The 17,545-nt window shown below is 41.7% G+C and overlaps 1 protein-coding gene across 6 annotated transcripts in view; it reads right to left on the bottom strand.

The window, feature by feature from the left end:
* Positions 1-17,545, bottom strand: part of LOC122562571 (protein phosphatase Slingshot homolog 1-like) — a 118,571-nt gene that overhangs the window by 12,009 nt on the left and 89,017 nt on the right. For 5 of the 6 annotated variants that reach the window (XM_087999950.1, XM_043715523.2, XM_043715522.2 and 2 more), the window contains 2 exons: positions 4,708-4,754; positions 3,966-4,112 (listed from right to left, as the gene is read on the bottom strand). In XM_087999950.1, the coding sequence (XP_087856076.1) occupies positions 3,966-4,112; positions 4,708-4,754 (194 nt within the window). The remainder of the gene's footprint in view (positions 1-3,965; positions 4,113-4,707; positions 4,755-17,545) is intronic. The other variant, XM_043715524.2, reaches the window with a different exon arrangement.

Genomic DNA, 17,545 nt, shown 5'->3' with positions numbered 1-17,545 from the left:
TAGGTGCCTTTTAAATGTTTCCCCTCTCACCTTAAACCTACGTTCTCTAGTTTTGGACTCCCCTCCCTGGGAAAAAAGACCTTTGCTATTGTAATGAAGATGTGGGTGTAATTTAAGAGAGTTAAAAGCACCAAGTGTACTCAAAAAAGGTAACAATGTAACACTGAGTCGAACAACTCGATTAGGTTGGGCTTGGAGACAAACAAATTCGAATTCGGCCAATCAGTTCAAATTCTACCCAAAACATAATTCAAACTGGATTGGAGTTTGATGAGTATATTGACAATCTTGAGGGCCAATGACACAATCCGATGCTCTGGAGTATAAGACCAGGGAAAAGTGAACAGTTCAGAGGAGAACTGCCACGACCTAGCATGTAAACAGACTGCCTGTAAAATAGCTCTCTTATAAAAGGCACCTTTTCGATCAATAACCTGTAAAGCAGAAACTCCTAACCTGAAAAAAAGACACAGGAAGATCTGAAGACAAGAACCGAAGCTGTCTGGTTTTGAGATAAGAAGTGTTGTTTTATAAATCTTAATTGGGTGCTTTATCAGACTAGTATTATAAAAGGGAAGGTAAAATTATAAATAGTGGTTTGATAATTATTCTCTGTTATACTTTAAGAAATAAAGTTGTTAATTTTTACTTTAAATACTTCTTGGCCACTCGATTTTTACAGATTACTGCACAGGATAAATCTTTTGTGTTGCTGGTTTTAAATTTAGCAGGAGAGTTTACCCTGTGTTGGAACACCATTCACCATATTCATTCCCCTCACAATTTTATAAGCTTTTATATGGTCATCCCTCAGCCTCTGACGCTCCAAGAAAAATAAGCCCAGCCTATTCGGCCTCTCCCTGTAACTCAACACTCTAAACCTGGCAACATTCCTATGAATCTTTTTTGAATTTTTTCAAGTTTAATAACATCTTTCAAATAGCAGAGAGTCAAGAATTGAATGTAGTATGCCAAAAGTGGCCTAACAAATGTCCTATACAACAGCAACATAACAACCCAACTCCGATACTCAATGCGTTGACCAATAAAGGCAAAGGTACCAAATGTGTCTTCACCATCCTGTCTACCTGTGACTCGACTTTCAAGGAACTATGAACCTGTACCGCAAGGTCTCTTTGTTCACCGACATTCACCAGGGCGCTACCATTAAGTGCATACATCCCGTCCTGATTTGCCTTACCAAAATGGAACAAATCACATTTATCTAAATTAAACTCCATCTGCCAATCCGCCACCCATCTGATCAAGGTCTCATTGTACTTTGAGGTAACCTTCTTCACTGTCCACTACATCAGCAATTTTGGTGTCATCTGCAGACTTACTAACCATACCTCCTATATTCACATCCAAATCATTTATATAAATGACAAAAAGTAGTGGACACAGCACCAATCCTTGCGGCACACTGTCGGTCACGGGCCTCCAGTCCAAAAAGCAACCCTTCACTATCAGCTTCTGTCTCCTACCTTCAAGCAAGTTTGTAACCAAATGGCTAGTTCTCCCTGTATTCCATGTGATCTAATCTTGTTAACCAGGCATGTGGAACCTTGGCAGACTCTTTACTGCAGTCCATATAGACATCTATTGCTCTGCCTTCAATCTTCTTCGTCACCGCTTCAAAGAAATTCAGTCAAGTTAGTGAGACGATTTCCCATTTACAAAGCCATGCTGACTATCCCTAATCAGTCCCTGCCTTTCCAAATACATTCAAATCCTGTTCCTCAGAATCCTCTCCAACAAATGACCCACTACTGTCAGGCTCAAAGGTCTATAGTTACCCGGTTTTTCCTTACCACCTTTCTTAAAAAGTAGCACCATGTTAGCCAATGTCCAGTCTTCTGGCTATTGAGGATATAAATATCTCACCATTGGGCCCAGCAATCACTTCCCTATCTTCCAACAAAGTTCTGGGATACACCTGATCAGGTGCTGGGGGTTTATCCACCTTTATGCACCTCCTTCTCTGTAATATGGGGTCTTTTCAAGACATCACTATTTATTTTTCCAAGTTCTCTAACTTGCACATCCTTTCCACAGTAAATACTGATGCAAAATACTCAATTAGTATCTCAGCCATCCCCTGAGGTTCCACACACAGATGGCCTTGTTGATTTTTAAGAAGCCCTACTCTCTCCCTTGTTATCTTTTGTCCTTAATGTATTTGTAGAATCGCTTTGGATTCTCCTTAACTCTGTTTGCCAAAGCTATCTCATGTCCCCTTTTCGCCCTCCTCAATATACTCTTACTGCCATTATATTCATCGATCCCCACTGTCTATATCTGGATTTTGCTCCTTGTTTTTAAACCAGGGCCTCAATTTCTCTCATCATCCAGCATTCCTGACACCTCCCAGGCTTGCCCTCCACAATAACAGGAAGATAATGTCTCTGGACTTTCTTTATATAATTTTTAAAAGTCTCCCACTTTCTAGTCATTCTTTTTCCTGCAAACAGTCTCTCGCAAACAACTTTTGAAAAGTTCTAGCCTAATGCCGTCAAAATTAGCCTTAGTCTAATTTAGAACTTTAACTTTTTGATAACCGTTTTAAAACTAATAACATTAAGAGCACCAGTCCCCAAAGTGCTTCCACTAACACCTCACTTATTCGCCCTACCTTATTTCCCAAGAGAAGGTAAGGCTTTTCTCTTTCTCTAGTAGGTACATGCACATACTAAATAAGAACATTTTCTTGTATACACTTATATTTTCCTCTCCATCCAAGTCCTTAACACTATGGCAGTCCCAGTCTATGTCTATGTTTTAAAATCCTCTACCATTACAACCTTATTTTTACAGAAACTGAGATCTCCTTACAAATTTACCTCAACTTCTCGCTGACAACTGGGGGAGCCTATAGTACAGTCCCAATAAGGTGATCATCCTTTTCTGATTTTTCAGTCCGACCCAAATAACTTCACTGGAATATTCTCCCTAAGTTCCACTGTAATTTTATCAAAAATGCCACTTCCCCATCTCTATTGCCCCCACTTTCTATCCTTCGCATAGCATCTATACCTTGGAACATTAATCTGCCAGTCCTGCCCTTCACTGAGCCATGTTTTTGCCTTAGTTACAATTTGTCCAGCAAGTCTGATAACAGAGACAAATCTTGTTAACCTAAACATGCTTCCAATTGAAAAAATTGTTTTAGTTCAACTGGACAAGGTAATTTCTTTGTTTAGACTAACCTTATGATGATTCTGGGCAGCAACTGGTGAATTGGGCTGAACAAGGCTGAACTTTGCCCATTCCTTGGTCTGTCCAATTTCTGTTCTCTGTCTCTGGGCTTCATCTCCACCTGATGTTTACTTCTCCCCACTCCCTACCCCCAGCACATTTACCAATTTTTTCCTAGCTACAATCTGTTCTGAGAAGGGTCACTAAACCAGAAATGTTTACTCTGCTTTCTCTCCATAGGTGCTGCAGACTTGCTGAGTTTTCCCAGCAATTTCTGTCTTTGTTTCCAACATCGATATCTTTGCCTGTCTTTAAGCCAAGTTTTCAATATAATCTGTGACGGTCTAACGCTTACCGTTTCTAATCTCTTCCTTTTTATATATCCACAGATGGTCATACTACTTTTATGTCTCATGCTAGTTGACTCATATATTGCATTCTCCCCAATTTCTTGGCCATCGTTTACTGATTTCTTAAATCCTTCAAATCTTCAAGTTCATTATAATTTGAACAACAGGCTCTTAATCTAATATTGTCCTAAAGTTCTCTTTCAAATCATGCTTGAACCAATTTTCTTGAGGCTTTAATTACTTAAGAGAATGTTTATTTAGTTTGCTACACTATTTATTGCACTAAATCACTTAGTGCACACATCTGCAACTCAAGTTAATTTTATATTTTGCCCTGGGGAATCAGCTAAAGCATTCAAACAATCATTTTGCAAACATGGGAAACTTGTTTACAGCGTAGAACATTCTTGTACACACTTGGCTTTTGTTATGAAGTTATATGCATCATTCCAATATGCCAATAGGTCCGTAGCATCCTCATCAAACACCCGTATATTGTGATAGCAGAACAATCCTGGGAAGAAGTTATCTACTTCTCTGGTTACATTTAAGATGTACCCAACACTGTAAGAGACCAGAAAAACTGTTGAGAAATTTCATGTCAATCCTTTTACTAAGAAGTCTTCATGAAGTAAGCCACTAGAATTTATGTACTTTGTAAACACAGCATGAAAATAAACAGGGTTGCAACCAACCAATCTGTTCAGAAATATTGATCATGTTTACCTATTTCCACATTGGAAAAATTGAAGGCCAGCACACACCATGCAGTTCTTTAAAAGCTACAATCTTTTGTACCATATGGACCAATTTAGCAAATCTCAACTATGGGCAGCTGCTGGAAATCCTGCAATTGATGTCAAGCACAAAAACTAAAAGGGAAGGAAAACAAAATCTAGAGTTCCCACTGGCAACCCTAACGTTAAAAATCTGTTTCACTCAGTTTCTGATCTTGCAGATCAGGAATACAATTTGAACAAATCTGAATGTCACGACCTCCCAAATTGGTAAGAGATGTAGATACACAGGAGTTATGCTAATGATTCCCTTTTGCCTTGCAATAACAGTTGACTAAAGGACACATGGTTTTCTGAGTTTACAGTAGTTATTAGATACATGAAATATTAAAAACATACTATAAGAATTGCTTTGCCCTTACCCTGTGCTTTGAAGTTCTTCCAAGTTCGAAGCATTCCACTCTGAACCCTAAAATGGCAATGATTATAATCACACTCTGATATACAAGTATTAATTTTAAGATTAAAAAAGCAGCCTTTAAATGTTATACATTGGGCACAGCATTGTGAAACTTTCCATCCAAGCCAGTCACCATCCTGACTTGGAAATTCATCAGTCCCTTAAGTGCTGCAGGATCAAAATCTGGGCACTCCCTCGTGAACAGCATAGTGGGTTTATCGATAGCATTTGACCGTAGCAGTATAAGAAGGTAGCTCACCACCATCTTCTCAAGGGCAATTAGAGGCAAGCAATAAATGCCAGCCCAGCCAGTGATGCCCATGTCTCATGAGTGAATTTTTAAAAATTCACTGTGCCAGTCACATAGTAACAGGGCAGTTGCAATTAAAAATACCAAAAGACTCATGGTTCTATATGATGCACCTGGCACTCAGGAAGTATTCATACATAATATTTTACAGTACACCCATCAGATTTATTTCCCATTTATAAAAGAAAAACAGGTGAAAATGAGGACTGCAGATGCTGGAGATAGAGAGTGTGATGCTGGGAAAGTGCAGCAAATCAGACAGCATCTGAAGAGCAGGAGAATTGATGTTTCGGGAAAAGTCCTTCATCAGGATTGAGAAAGTGAGCCGAGAAGGTGGTGAGATATCACCGATGACATGAACCCGTGGATCTCACAGTCATCACCTCTGCCCTGCGACACCCTAGGTGAGTGTCACTTCCATAAATGACGTAACCCCCGGTCCGTCTACCACCACGCCCACTTCAGTTACAGTCTCCTCCTCCACTCCCAGCTCCAGCCCTATACCAGGTCCTAGCTCCCAGCCCTGCCGAGTTTTCACCATCCCTCCAGACCTCCCCCTCACTGAGAACGAATGATCAGTCCTCAGCAAAGGCCGTATCTTCATCCCCTCCACTCCCAGATTGTGACATCGAACACTTCTTCGCCGCCTCCGGGTTTACTCACTCCATCAAGACTCCCGGCCACCTTCCAAGGACCCCCTTCGCCCACCTCCAACACACCCCATCGACCTGGACACCCTGTGCCGGTCTGTTACACTCCCTTGATCTATTTCAAACTGCTGCCACGACATTGACCGCCTCAATCTGTCCATCTCCTCACCCAATCCAACCTTTTACTCTCAGAACGTGCAGCCCTCCACTCCAACCCCAACCTCACCATCAAACCAGTGGACAAGGGGGTAGCAGTGGTCTTTTGACTTAGTGACCTCTACATCACTGAAGCGAGGCGCCAACTCGAAGACACCACCTCCTACCGCACCCACGACCATGACCTCAACCCCATTACCAAACCATCATCTTCCAGACCGTACATCACCTCAGGGGTTCTCCCATCCACAGCTTCCAACCTCATAGTTCAGGCACCCTGCACTGCCTGGTTCTATCTCCTACCCAAGATCCACAAGCCTGACTACCTCGGCCAACTCTTCGCTCGGCCTGCTCCTCTCCTACCAAACTTATCTCCATATAACTCGATACCGTCCTACTCCAACCGCCAGTCCAGGAACTCCCCACATACATTCGGGATAACATCCACACCCTCCACTCCTCCAAGACTTTTGTTTCCCTGGCCCCCAATGCCTCATCTTCACCATGGACATCCAGTCCCTGTATACCTCCATCCACCATGACCAGGGCCCCCAAGCCCTCAGTTTCTTCCTCTCCCGATGTCCCCACCAGTACCCTTCCAGTGACACTCTCATTTGTTTGGATGAACAGGTCTTCACTCTCAATTTCTCCTTTGAATCTTCCCGCTTCCTCCAGACGGAAGAGGTAGCCAATGGGACCCAGCTATGCCTGTCTCTTTTACGGCTACGTGGAACAGTCCATCTTCCATAGTTACATCGGCACCATTCCCCACCTTTTCCTCCGTTATATTGATGACTGCATTGGCGCCACCTCAGGTTGAACAGTTCATCAACTTTGCGAGGTGAAAGTGAGGACTGCAGATGCTGGAGAGCAGAGTCAAGATTAGACTGATGCTTGAAAAGCACAGGTCAGGCAGCATCTAAGGAGCAGGAAAATCGACATTTCGGGCAAAAGACCTTCATCAACTTCACTAAAATATTCCACCCAGACCTTAAATTTTACTGGACCATCTCGTACACCTCCCTCCCCTTCCAGGACCTCTCCATCTCCATCAACAGTGACCGACTCAACACTGACACCTTCTATAAATCCACCAACTCCCACAGCCACCTGGACTACACCTCCTCCTAATCTGCCTCCTGTAAAAATGTTATCCCTTATTCTCAATTTCTCTGCCTCAGCCACATCTGCTCCCAGGAGGACCAGTTCCACCACAGAACACAGCAGATGCCCTCCTTCTTTAAACACTGCAATTTCCCCTCCCATGTGATTGATAATGCCCTCCAGCGCATCTCATCCATTTCCCGCACCTCCAGCATCGAACCCCACCCCTCCAACCACAACAAAGACAGAACGCCCCTGGTCATCACCTTCCACCCCACCAACCTCTGTATACCTCCCATCATCCTCCACCATTTCCACCACCTACAAACAGACCCCACCACCAGAGATATATTTCCCTCCCCATCGCTATCCACTTTCTGTAAAGACCGTTCCCTCCATGACTCCCTCATCAGGTCCACGCAACCCATGTTGCAATTGTACCAGCCTCCACCACATCCTCTGGCAGCTCATTCCAGAATTGCAAAGCACTGTAGAAGGCCACTGGATCTTGGAAAGAGCTAAATATTAGTTCTACTCCCTGCTCTTTCTTGATAGCTCAGCAAATGTCTACTTTTAATGTCTGCAGCTGGGAGAACATCGACTGTCCAGCATCTGCAGTCCCGAGTCAAAAATGTAGTGCTGAGAAAGCAAGCAGGTCAGACAGCATCCAAGGAGCACGTGAGCCAATGTTTCGGGCATAAGCTCTTCATCATTCCAGATAAAGGGCTTCTGCCCAAAACATCGACTCTCGTGCTCCTCAAATGCTGCCCGACCTGTGTCTTTCCAGCGTCACACTCGGACTCAATGTCTGCATCCAGTTCCCATTTTAAAGTGATACTGAATCTGCCACCATGCACTCCTCCAGGTAGCAAATTCCATAGTGTTAAGTAAAGCTTTTACACCTGGAGGTTTAAATTGGTTCTGTATAACCTTAAAATGTGGTTTTTAAATGACCACTCATTTTTCCTATTAACAAACTTGTAACAATCTAAAACCTGCACCAATCAATCCCACTGCCCCGTGGCCAAACACTTCAAATCCCCCTCGCAATCTGCCAAGGACATGCATGTCCTGTGCCTCCCCCATTGCCACTCCTTAACCACCCAAATCCTCATCTTACGCCTTGGGACCCTCCAATCCCATGGCATTAAATGTAGATTTCATCAGTTTTCTCATTTTCCCTCCCCCCACCTTATCCTAGATCCAACCTTCCAATTCGGCACCACCCTCATGACCATCTTCCTTCTGACCTATCTGCTCCACCCTCCCCTCTGACCTATCACCATTACCCCACCTCCGTCTACCTATTGCACTCTCAGCTAACTTCCCTCCAGCCCCAGCCCCCCTCCCCGGCTCACAGTCTCATTTCTGATGAAGGCTTTTGCCCGAAACATCGACTCTCCTGCTTCTTGGATGCTGCCTGACCTGCTATGCTTTTCCAGCACCACACTCGCGACAAATAAGAAAAGCACTTTGGCATGGGTTATATTCAGTACTTAATTATTTATCATGCTTGCATCCAACTGCAACTGAACTGACTTAAAATGCTGTTATAAGACTGTTATTTATGTTAGTTAAGAAACGTTTATGGGTTGCAGATCAACCAAAATGAACCAGGGCAGATTTAACATTATAGTTAAAATAGTTAAAGGAAATAATTAAAGTGATTTCGTTTGGTAGGCTCAGCAAGGAGAGGGGATATAAAATAAATGTGATATTCTAAAAGAGGTTCAGGAGCAGAAGGATATAGGATTTATATATGCAAATCAGTGAAAGGGTTAGGCAGATTGAAAAGACAGCTAAGAAACCCAACTGATCTTGGGCTCTATAATTCTGGGTGGAGGTTACAAAAACTAAAAACTTACAACTGGAAGATATAGACATTGATAGACAATTGGCTTGCTAGCAGGAAACAGAGCAAGAATAACTATGTCTTTAATTTGGAAGCAAGGTGCAACAAATGGAATATTGCAGGGATTTCAAGTTTTTACCAGTTATCTTAAAATGGACAGAAGGGACACAAAAAGTAGGTTGGAAAGTAAGTTGTGAAGAAGGCAGAAGATTGTGGCAGCGGAGTAGCAGCGTTTGGGTCCTGAGCTCAGGGATCATCAGCTTCCATCTGCCTTCCTTTATTTTTCCCTCTTGTACTCTTTTTTTTCCCCCTTTTTCAGCGGCAGCAGTCCCCCAGAGCATTGGCAGCAGCGGTGGCAGTCCCCTTTCTGGACTGTTGGCAAGGGTAGGAGCAGTTTCTTCACAGGGGGTTAGCAGCAGCAGGTTGCTTGATGCAATGGCAGTCCCAAGAGTTGCGTGGACACATGGTGGCAACAAGGGAGGCAAAATGGCGCCAAAGAATGGTGACACTGTTCCAGCTGTAGCGGTGTTGTTTTTGGCCAGGGCTGGGCCCAACCTGACGGGCAGAGGCAGTGGTGTTCCAGCTGTGATAGTGTGCAGGGACTTGGGGCACCCAAGTGTTTGCAGTGAGAGCGATGGACTTTGTGGCTTTGTTTTCCTGGCACTGAGAACCTGTGGCAGAGGCGGGGGAATGATCCGGTCATTTCCTTTTCTTTGGCTGGTTTTATTTCTGCTTCTGTTGTAAATCCTGTCTTTTGTATACTAAGATGGAGACTTAGTACACTTTTCACCATACTCCTGTATTCCTGTTCTTGAGTACACGTGATATGTAAAATCTAAATCTAAGAAGACAATATAAGGATATAGGCAAGTAAAGGTAGTGGGCAAAGATCAGGCAAATGAAGTAAGTTTAGGAAAATGTCCATTTTAGCAGGAAGAGTAAAAAACATAATCTAAATGGTGTGAGATTGCACAGCTCTATGATGCAAAGGGATCTGGGTGTCCAAGGACATCAATCGCAAAAGGTTAGAATGCATGAACAACAAGCAATTAAGAACATATGGTGGGACATACTGAGTTTTCCCTGCAATTTCAGTTTTTATTTTCTGATTTCCAGCATCTACACTTCTTTGGTTATTTTGTTATGCAATTAGGAAAGTTAATAGATGTTACAATTATTGCAAGATTAACTAAATCCAGAAGATAGCACGGCTATGTTTCAGTTCTGTGGGGCACTGCTCAGAGGAATACGAGGAGTAATACGTACAATATTGGTCTCATTATTCAGGGAAGGATGTAAGTATGTTGGCAGCAGTTCAGAAAAGGTTGACTAGATTATTACTGGGAATTGGTGAGTTGTCGTACGAAGAAAGGTTAACAGGCTAGGCTGGTATCCACTGGAGATGAAATTTAAGAGGTGACTTGACTGAAACATAAAATCCTCAGGGGTCTTGGTGGGGTGCATGTGGAAAGGATATTTTCTCGAGATAATTTATAACTAGGAGTCACTTTTATGAAGAAGAGTTTTCCAAATTAAGATAGATGAGGACATTTTTCTTTCTCACAGTGGATCTTCCTAAAAAAGCCAGTGAAGGTGGAGTCTTTGAATTTTATCAGAAGCAGAGGTAGCTAGATTCTAGATAAGGGGGTGGAATTGCAGGAATTGCTTTGCAGAGACCAACAGTGTAAGAACCTGAATGGTCTCCGTCTGAACAACTATTTTATGATATTTCTCATTTTACTTCCCTTTAAGAACTTCAGATTAGAGGACCATTTTCACAAATGAGTGTTACTTGCAAAGTTCAATATTTGCTGATTAGGAACTGCGGGAATGCAAATCAGTCCTAACCTTAGCTCCTATTTAACTTTCTTTCGATACTATACTTTGGCAGGCACCTAAGCACAGACAAAGGAAATCCAACACCAGATCAGTTATGCCAGCTCAGTCTCTAACAAACTACAGCAGATACTATTGACAACAAAAGTATTTGGGTACAGAGCAATTCAAGTCACCATGCTTCTGTACCTGAGATTTGAAGTGTGTGGTTAGATATAAAATTCCAACCACTTAGCAACTCAAGAGCACAAGAGAAATTCTATCAGCAATGCCTTCACCATATCTTCCAGATTTAGCGTGAAGACCCTCAAACAAACCAGACTGGCAGTTGTGAAGCCAGCTCAACAATATGAAGAAGAATTAACTTCAATGATTGGACACTATGTCTGGGCAGCAGAAAACTCTCTCTCCTGCCTGGTCCTATTGAGTGTCCTCAACTCTCAAATGGTCAATATCCCAAGAAAGGACAAAGACACACTAAAGCTCTCCTTGAAGCACAGAGCAATGACACTGATGGCTGATAGAAGTTTTCTACCAATCACTTACAATGATGACAACTTGTCCATTAAACTGGATCATGTTTTGAGTCACAATAGCTTAAGGATGAAACAGCAGAGAAGGAAAGAAAAGGAAGAATATTCTGGACTCCAGTTTTTAAAAAAAAAAATCATTCATGGGATGTGGTTGTCACTGGCCAGGCCAGCATTTATTACCCACCTCTAATTGTCCACAGAGCAGTTTAGTGACAATCACATTGCTGTAGGTCTGTAGGCCAGACTAGGTAAGATCATAAGACATAGGAGCAGAAATTAGGACATTCAGCCTATTGAGTCTGCAGCGCCATACCTGATAAGTTTCACCAGACCATTCTCCTGCTTTCTCCCTGTAACCCTTGATCCCCTTGATACTCAAGAATCTATCTACCTCTGTCTTAAATATACACAATCATCTGGCCTCCACAGCCTTCTGTGGCAATGATTTCCATTGATTCATCACTCTGACTGAAGTAGTTTCTCTTCATCTCTGTTCCACAAGATCTTCCTTTTACTCTATGGCTGTGCCCTCGGGTCTTTGTCTCTCCTACCAATGAAAACATCTTCCCAATATCTACTCTCTCCAGGCCATTCAGTATTTTGTTATGTTTCAATTAGATCCCTCCTCACTCTTCTAAACTCCATTGAGTATAAACCCAGAGTCCTCAAACATTTCTCATATGTTAAGCTTTTCATTCCTCCAACCATTCTCATGAACCTTCTCTGAACTCACTCCAGGGCCAGTACATCCTTCCTGTGATTTGGGGTACAAAGCAACACACTGTACTCCAAATGTGGTCTGACCAGGGCCTTATAGAGCCTCAGAAGAACATCCTTGCTTTTATATTCAAGTCTCCTCAAAATAAATGCCATCATTTGCCTTCCTAACTACTGACTCAACCTGAGAGTTTACCTTGAGAGAATCCTAGGCTGGAACGCCCAAGTCTCTTTGCATTTCAAACTTCTGAATATTCTCCCATTTAGAAAATACTCCATGCCTCTATTCTTCCTACCAAAGTGCATGACCTCACACTTTCTCACTTTGTACTCCATCTGCCACTTCTTTGCCCACTCTCCTAACCTGTCCAAATCCTTCTGCAGCCTCCCTGCATCCTCAATGCTACCTGTCACTCTACCTATCTTTGTATTGTCTTTAAACCTAGCCAAAATGCCCTCAGTTCCTTCATCTAGATCATTAATGTACAACATGAAAAGCAGTAATCCTAACACGGAGCCTTGTGGAACACCACTTGTCACCGGCTGCCTTCCTGAGAAGGACCTTTTTATCACCACTCTTCACTTTCTGCCAGACAGCCAAGCTTTTATCTATGCTAGCACCTTGCCTCTGTCATCACTGGCCCGTATCATACTCTGTAGTTTCCTGTGCAGCACCTTCTTGAAGTCCAGGTAAATAACATACATTGACTCATCTTGGTCAAAACTGCTTGTTACTTCCTCAAAGAATTCTGGCAGATTTGTCAGGCATGACCTGCCCTTGGTGAAACCATGCTGACTTTGCCCTATTTTACCATACACTTCCAAATACTCAAAATCTCATCCTTCACAATGGATTCCAGGATCTTACACTCAACTGAGGTTAGGCTTATCAGTCTGTAATTTTCCATCTTTTACCTTACTCCCTTTTTAAACAGGAGTGTCACGTTAGCGATTTTCCAGTCCTCTGGGACCCTCCCTAATTCTAGTAATTACTGAAAGATCGCAACTAACGCCTTCACGATCTCCCTTAGAACTCTGGGGTGTAGCCCATCTGGTCCAGGTGATCTATCCACTTTCAGGCCATTCAGTTTTTTTAGCACCTTCCCCTTGGTGATGACCACCATAATCAGCTCTGCCACTTCAACCGCGAATTTTTTGGATATTAGTTGTGTCTTCCACCGTGAAGACTGATGCGAAGTAATTATTCAGTTCCTCTGCCATTTCCTTGTTCCCCACTACTATCTCTCCAGTGTCATTTTCCAGCAGCCCAATGTCCACTTTTGCCCTTCTAAAGAAACTCTTGCAATCTTCCTTTATATTACCCTCATTTAGCTTACTCTCATTTAATTTTTTTCCTCCTTATTTCTTTTTTTGTTGCCCTCTATTGGTCTTTGCAAGTTTCCCACTGCCCTTAACAAACCTTCCAAACCTACAACCACTTCCATCTGGAAGGACAAGTGCACCAAACATATGGAAACACATCTACATTTGAGTTCCCCTCCAAGCCACTCACCATTTTGACTTGGAAATATATTGTCGTTCCTTCATTGTCGCTGGGTCAAAATCCTGGAATTCTCTCCCTAAGGGCATGATGGGTCAACCTACAGTTTGTGGATTTCAGCAGTTCAAGAAAGCAGCTCACTATCACCTTCAAGGGCAGTTAGTGACAGGCAATAAAATGGTAGCCAGCCAGCAATGCCCATCCCAAAAGTGAATTTTTTAAAAATCCACTATCTCATGCAACTTCCTGCACCAAGTACCTAAAGATTTGTGGGTCAAGAATCTCAGTCAGATTAAGACCTTTGACACCAGCTCAACATCCCAGGTAGAAGTCATTCTGAAATGAAAGGACTTCCAATGAAGAACATCAAAACATTAGAACCACAAGTGAGTATTTCCTCATTTGAATTTTTCCTTGTATAAAGCCACTATCACAACTGATCAAAACAAGAACACACCCATTACATCACTTTATACCTAGACACACAAATGGTGTTACTATAAATAAACTAGTTCAAAAGTGCAAGCGTTTTAAATTGCTGAACTTTGAGCTACTCCTTACGTTAATTATTCCCCCCACTGCCAAGTTCAGCTGTAGACAATGTTAGCAGGCTACTTTAAAAGATAAGACATTGGGTTTAAAAGGTAGCTCTCTTTTTTCTCCGCTCTATACTTCTAGGCAATTAACTAACCAAATGTAGTATTAATCTGGATGGAGATGAGGAAATAGGTCACTGGTAGGGGCTGTCTACAGACTTCTCAACAGTTACCAGCATGTAGGATGAAGTTTACAAAAGGAAAAATTGAGTGCTTGTGACAAAGGCATAACAACAAGCATGGGTAATTTCCTTTGACATACAAACTGGAAAAATCAGATTGGTAATATAACTTGGATGAGGCTATCATAAATGCTTGAGAGAATTTCTTATAGTTGCACATCTGGAAACCAACCAGAAAGCAAGTAATATTGGACTCAGCATTGTGTAGTGTGACAGGATTAATAAATGACCTCAAAATCAGGCAGGTACCGTTAAGTAGCAGCAATCATACAATGATTAATTTTACATCCAGTCTGAAAATAAAAAAGAAAGTAAGTCAGGGTAACTAAGTAGGCATGATGAAGGGCTCCTGCCTGAAACATCGATTTTCCTGCTCCTCGGATGCTGCCTGACCTGCTGTGCTTTTCCAGCACCATTCTAATCTTGTCTCTGATCTCCAGCATCTGCAGTCCTCACTTTCACCTGAGTAGGCATGAAAGCTGAGCTGGTTGAAGTGAACGAAGATATCAAGCTAGAGGATAGATCCACACAGAAACAATGGCAGATATTTAAGGGGGTATTTCAAAATACTTAGAAAAATGTAATTATTCCATATATCTGGCAGGCATTGAAGAAAAATTACAAAGACAGGATTCGCCATCTGTTGTTAACTAAAAAGTTAAGGAAAACATCAAACTTAGAAAAAATCATAATTGCCCAAAGATGAATGACAGGTCACATGATTTGACAAAGAAGAACAGCAAAGAATAGCTACAACATTAATGAGGGGAAGAAATCAGAGTACGATTTCCAGCCAGAAATTGAAAACGGGATAGCGTGAGTTTCTACAGTAATTTAGAAAAAATAAAAATACTAATTAAGTGTGTGTAAAATTACAATCACCAGGGAAATGGAACTGATAAAACTGATCGAGTTGTGGACTGACAAGTCTCTGGCTCTTGATGGATTTCATCCTCAGATTTTACAGAAGGTTGTTTATGGGTTTGCCAATGCCTTGGCATTAATTTTGCAAACTAATGCTCCTAAACTATAAACTTAAGTTTACGTAGAAACTTTCCAGTTTCTCGTTCTTGAACTATTGGAACAATTTTATAATTCTTCTCAGAGTCTGATGACTTACACTTTTCACAAATCTGATAGGCTAACCTCATAGGAACTTAAAAAGATTTCTATCCGAAGCTCTGCTGGCTTGGAAATTCATAAACAAGATAAAAAAAAAAGACTTGCAGTGGCTGTACTGAACATTGTTAGGAGAGAAAGCAAACTTGCTTCTGAACTCAAATGTAGCAAGTGGAATGTAGGCCACATAGATGTCATTGAGTACGAGATTCTGGACTGGGGCTATTAACTTGGGCCAATCAGGGAACCCTGGCTGACAGACACAAATAGGAGAGCCAAAGAATCTCCTCATTCTTGGGCATGGCTCTGAGCAAGTAGTCAGAGTCCTAGTACTTTGCACATGTAAATAATGGGTAACTTGGTGACTGGACACTGGCCTCCTTGGAGTTATTTCATCAATTCTTGATTTTTCTCAACTGAATTCTCAGTTCTCTGCTGTGAATTCAAAACAAAACTGATGACTTAGTATGTCTGTCAGAAACAGAAGTATACAGATCTTAGACCATTAACATTCCAGGGGTTTTCTGAAGCCTTTTCTTTCAGTTTCATGCTGTCTTAAAATTAGTATAGAACATAGATAGAACATAGAAAGGTACAGCACAGTACAGGCCCCGTTGGCCCATGATGTTGTGCCGAGGTTTAATCCTAATGTAAAATATAATAACTTAACCTACGCACCCCTCAACTCACTGCTATCCATGTGGTATATTCAGGTCATTGTTCCAAAATTGCTTTTTGACCTTATCTGTCATCTTGCTCAGATGAGTAATTTTCATGTTTGACAGTTTTATGGTGAAGTGTTCCTAACTTGCAGGCCATAATTTGTTAATTTTAAGCTTTTCTACATACTGCAAATTTCTAAATGTCCAAATTAATTAAAACATTTATTAGTAACACCTAAATTTAGTCCTGCAGCATTCAGCTGATTATACAAAACTTTTAAAAATAATTTCTGAATATACATCAGAGTTTTGACAGCATAGAGTCATTGGAATTACTGGGACGTCAAGCCTCCAGCTGAATCAAAGACATACGAAATTAAGCACATCCCATAAGTTAATTAACACAAAGGGCACAACAGTTATTTATGGCAGCTGTCAGCTCACAGAAGCATTCAATCTACTAAGTACACATAATTTACTTGCAAGACACAGCCATAATTATGCTTCGGATACACAACAAAATGTTTAACATAAATTGATTTTACAGAACACTGAAGAACTACTTAGACAAAAACAGACTATTGCTGTTGAGACAAACTACAGCTTTTAGTTGGCAGCTATTGCAGGTACACCTTCCATGGCATTTCAAAGTAATCCATTAATGGAGCATTGCATGACTGATTAAACATGGCCCATAGGACTTTCAGGTTTGGGGCATTGGGGCATTTCTAGAGGACAGTTGTCATGTCTGCAGGATTAAATTGGGCCACTTTCCCACTACGTATATTTTGCCAGAAGTTACCAGTGACTTCCTTAATGGGGACTGCAGTCCCTGAATGCAACCTCCACAGAAACATCCTCCTCAAGCCTGATAGGGCCTGCCCTATTTGCCCTGGTGACCCCAAACTAACTTACCGGTTCAGAGTGTTGCCCATGTTGCTGCTCCAGACGAAGTGCATTCCCAACAGTGTCCACCTTTCTTGGAGGTGCTGCTACAGCTTCTGAACTGCCAACCTTGTGAATAGTTGACAGTTCTTAAGGGCAGGATCTTTCCCTTCAAAGAACAAGCGCCACTATATCAGGCAACTAATTGCCTAGTGGCCACAGAAATTAAGTCAGGTCTCTCTCTCTCTCTCTCAAAAAAAAGCAAGGTTGCTTCCAGTTTTCTTATCTGCCACTGGGGCCAGCACCAACACTTGTGTTAAATTATATGCATGAGCTTTCAACAATGAAGTCACTCCATAGACAGAAGCATATAAGAGAAAGTTACCAGCTGGAAATTGTGAGGAGACTTTATTCTTGATTAAAAGTGGAAGTTATTATTTGCTAAAGGTAGATGTTTTTGACTTCTGTATTGGAGATTCTAACACTGTTTCAAATATTTTAAGAAATATTTTCACCTCTGTTTTTAGGCACCAAATTATAGGGGAATCAATATGTGTTTTATAAGATCAAAAGAGGGTATCACACTTAAATCTAATCTCACCCTCATCCAACATTCATTTATGCAGACTTTCCAGCAAGATCACTGGATGATGATCAGGAATAGAAACATTGTCTGAAAACATAACCAGTCACCCCA

This window comes from Chiloscyllium plagiosum, unplaced genomic scaffold (genome assembly GCF_037043375.1).
Source record: "Chiloscyllium plagiosum isolate Xiang-an unplaced genomic scaffold, Cpla_swu_hap1 HiC_scaffold_24, whole genome shotgun sequence".
In the NCBI taxonomy this organism is placed as follows: domain Eukaryota; kingdom Metazoa; phylum Chordata; class Chondrichthyes; order Orectolobiformes; family Hemiscylliidae; genus Chiloscyllium; species Chiloscyllium plagiosum.
The sequence above is the reverse complement of the archived record's forward strand: the minus strand, read 5'-3'. Positions and strand labels throughout refer to the sequence as shown.